The sequence below is a fragment of the Sinocyclocheilus anshuiensis genome, unplaced genomic scaffold (genome assembly GCF_001515605.1).
Source record: "Sinocyclocheilus anshuiensis isolate Anshui unplaced genomic scaffold, SAMN03320099.WGS_v1.1 scaffold553, whole genome shotgun sequence".
NCBI lineage: Eukaryota > Metazoa > Chordata > Actinopteri > Cypriniformes > Cyprinidae > Sinocyclocheilus > Sinocyclocheilus anshuiensis.
The window spans coordinates 3,000,231-3,003,315 of record NW_015539821.1 but is presented as its reverse complement, the minus strand read 5'-3'; the positions used below and the strand labels follow the sequence as shown (position 1 = coordinate 3,003,315).

General features: G+C 40.2%; 1 protein-coding gene across 1 annotated transcript in view; it reads left to right on the top strand.

The window, feature by feature from the left end:
* The window catches only part of LOC107684105 (nuclear protein localization protein 4 homolog), an 18,940-nt gene that overhangs the window by 8,694 nt on the left and 7,161 nt on the right, over positions 1–3,085 (top strand). The window contains exons 10-12 of the mRNA XM_016480309.1: positions 1,361–1,432; positions 1,524–1,650; positions 1,907–2,067. Coding sequence (XP_016335795.1) covers positions 1,361–1,432; positions 1,524–1,650; positions 1,907–2,067 — 360 coding nt within the window. The remainder of the gene's footprint in view (positions 1–1,360; positions 1,433–1,523; positions 1,651–1,906; positions 2,068–3,085) is intronic.

Sequence of the window (3,085 nt, the reverse complement as noted above, 5' to 3'; positions counted from 1 at the left end):
GGTGTAACAAAATGTCTCTAGAATAGACATATAGCAGAAAAAAAAAATCCCGTGTCTAGGGATTTTTTTTTGCCATGCATTGATCATAGAGCTCTTTGTGGCGTTGCCTCAGATGTTGAACTAGATTTGTTGCGCCAGATTCACACGTACTCCGTCTGCAGTGCGTATACAATATGTGTATGAGCAGCACGGGCAGCACGGACTCATTTTGCTTTCGCACCGGACGCATTTGCAGTCCGCTCCTGATCTGCGCACAAACACAACAAACACAACATTTATTCATTATTTTGATTTCAAATCCAAACGTTGTTTCTGAAAATACTTTTTCAGCATTGTGATTCTCTTTTATCACAGTACAGTAATACAATCTTTCATAGACATATTCACGTTTAAACTCAATAAATATAACTTTGTTTAACTACCACCACGAGTGCCATCTATTATTGCCTTGTTTATCTAAAAGTGCACTTTTCCTTGTTTTAAATCTAGCCAAAAAGCCATGTGTTCATTGTGAAACAGTAGACTTTAATTATATGCATTTAAGGTGTAATTACTAAATTTCCGTGCCAATCCATGTTATTTTTTACTGCGAATAATGCACTGTCACTTTCAGTGCGTGCAGCACAGCAGACTCCGTGCTGAAACGATCGCAGCATGACTGCTGCAGATGCACCGCTCTTGGAGCGCACTGCCGGAGCGCAATCGCGTGCAGTATGAACGCTCTGATCCGTTAACATGGTCGCGGAAAAAATACGCACCACAGACGGAGTGTGTGAACCTGGCGTTACGTTTGTATGCCCGCCCGGTCTGTTCTATTCTCATGCTCCATTTAGGCGCGCTGCATTCTGATTGGTTCGGATAGCATACTGCGGGAGGTCGGGGGTGCGGAAAATCTTGCTATAAAGCAATTTAGAAATCGCACAAGCTCAAATCGCGATTTTATGACCATTTCGATTAATCACACAGCCCTAGTTTCAACATTGTCATTTTGATCTTGTTTGTATTCTTGTGTCCTGTTTTTGGAAATCTATATATCTATCTATCTATCTATCTATCATCGTTTCTATCTATCATCGTTTCTGTTTATCATCGTTTCTATCTATCATTTTATATATTTAGTGTGCTATCTATCTATCTATCTAGAGGCTCTCTGATGGGATTCTTAGAGTTCCTCTCTCTTCACACCTCTATGGCTTCCATATGATACTTTCAAATTACTGTCTGATGGATGATCGAAGTGACCTGATCAGTCGTGGCTCTTGTTACTGCCTGAACATGTAGAAAAGCTTCCAAATGTAGTTTTGTCCCATAGAAAATGTAAAGCTGTTGTTGATTAGTAATATTGGCTAATTTTTTTCAGGTGGGGTGGATTTTCACAGATCTTCTGTCAGAGGACACCAGAATAGGCACTGTGCACTACACCAGAAACAAGGTCAATTGGCAAAAGAAAGATGAGCATTTGACTAACTACATGGTGTATTCTGATATCATTATTGACCAACGGGTATGTGTCACCTGTCCAGGATTCATTCTTCCTGAGTGCTGAGGAGTGCATCACAGCTGGACATTTCCAGAACCAACATGCCAACGCATGTCGGCTTTCCCCGGATGGCCATTTTGGATCCAAGTTTTTCACAGTAGTGGCAACAGGTACACGGCTTCCTCCTTTGCATGTGATTTACTGCTGCTGTTCGGTTATCCATGATAAATTAAGGCATTTGGTTGTCAAAAGCCTGTGTGGTGTTTAGATCAAGGCCGATAAATCAGTCTCAGTCCATGGCATTTTTTGTACAGAACATTTTATTGGTACCTGGGAAAACATAACAGATTTAGTGCTAAAAGACAATATAGTGTCCAGATAAAATAAAGCATGGATTTGACTAGCTTTTTTTTTGTGCATTGGCAGGTGGCCCCGATAACCAGGTGCACTTTGAAGGGTATCAAGTGTCCAATCAGTGCATGGCTCTGGTGAGGGATGAATGTCTACTGCCCTGCAGAGATGCTCCTGAACTGGGCTATGCCAAAGAGTCCAGCACAGAGCAATACGTCCCTGATGTCTTCTATAAGGTAATGGACTAAAACACTTCTACAGATGATCAATCACACAGCATGTTACTAAAGACAGATGTTTAGGATGCATGCACATACGCTACTATTTAGGGCTGAACGATTAATTGCATTTGCGATAATTTCGCGATATGAAAAAACGCGATCTTTCAACCGCAGAGATTATACCTCGGTCATGTGACACGCAAGAGTAAAGAGGTGTGTTCGACTTGGAAGATCGATCGGTGTATGACATCAAAGTACGGCGAGAGAAAGCATAAAGAGACGTCCGCTCTCTTATAGCTCTTGCAGTACGTGATGACACACACCGATCGGTCTAGCAGCGCTGCTTCAAGTCGAACACATCTAAGCAGTCTTCAGTGAAGCATCAAGTTGGCATGCTACAGTGTTGACAAGTCCGCGGTTTGGGGAACCCCTCCAAAAAACGTGTATTTTACCCTAATGCGATTTTTACTGGTGGACCCCCCTCGAAACGCGACTGGGCTAGTTTTGAGAAGCAATTGGGTGGGTTTTGTTGTGAAAACCTGGAAACCCTGGCACGCAGAAATGTTTAAAAGCGTATACATGAACGTACTTCAAAACGGCACATGGAATTACTCAAGCAGTAACAGTGTTACGGTGCATTTCATTACTGAAGACTTCGACCTTAAGATAATATGTATAATAATGTAATATATATATTCTTATTTATTTATTTAAAGTCTGTCTAAAGTTAACAGTGTTTAAAAAGTGCAGTCCACATGTTTACATATGTTTATTACAGTGACTTTGAATTACCTAAAGTAGTGTGGTAAAGCAACAGATTGTTTTTATATTTCTACAATCTACTTTAGTTTGTGTGATTTGTTACTGACTTTTATATTAATGCTTACACCAGGCTTATTTGTCAGTGCTTTATGTTGTCATAATTATTACATGCTTACAAGGTTGGAAGTTCAACAAATCAGTCAATATACTTCTTTGATTGTAGTTGATAAATAAAAATGTCATTCATATCAATTCATGCATCACCTAATTT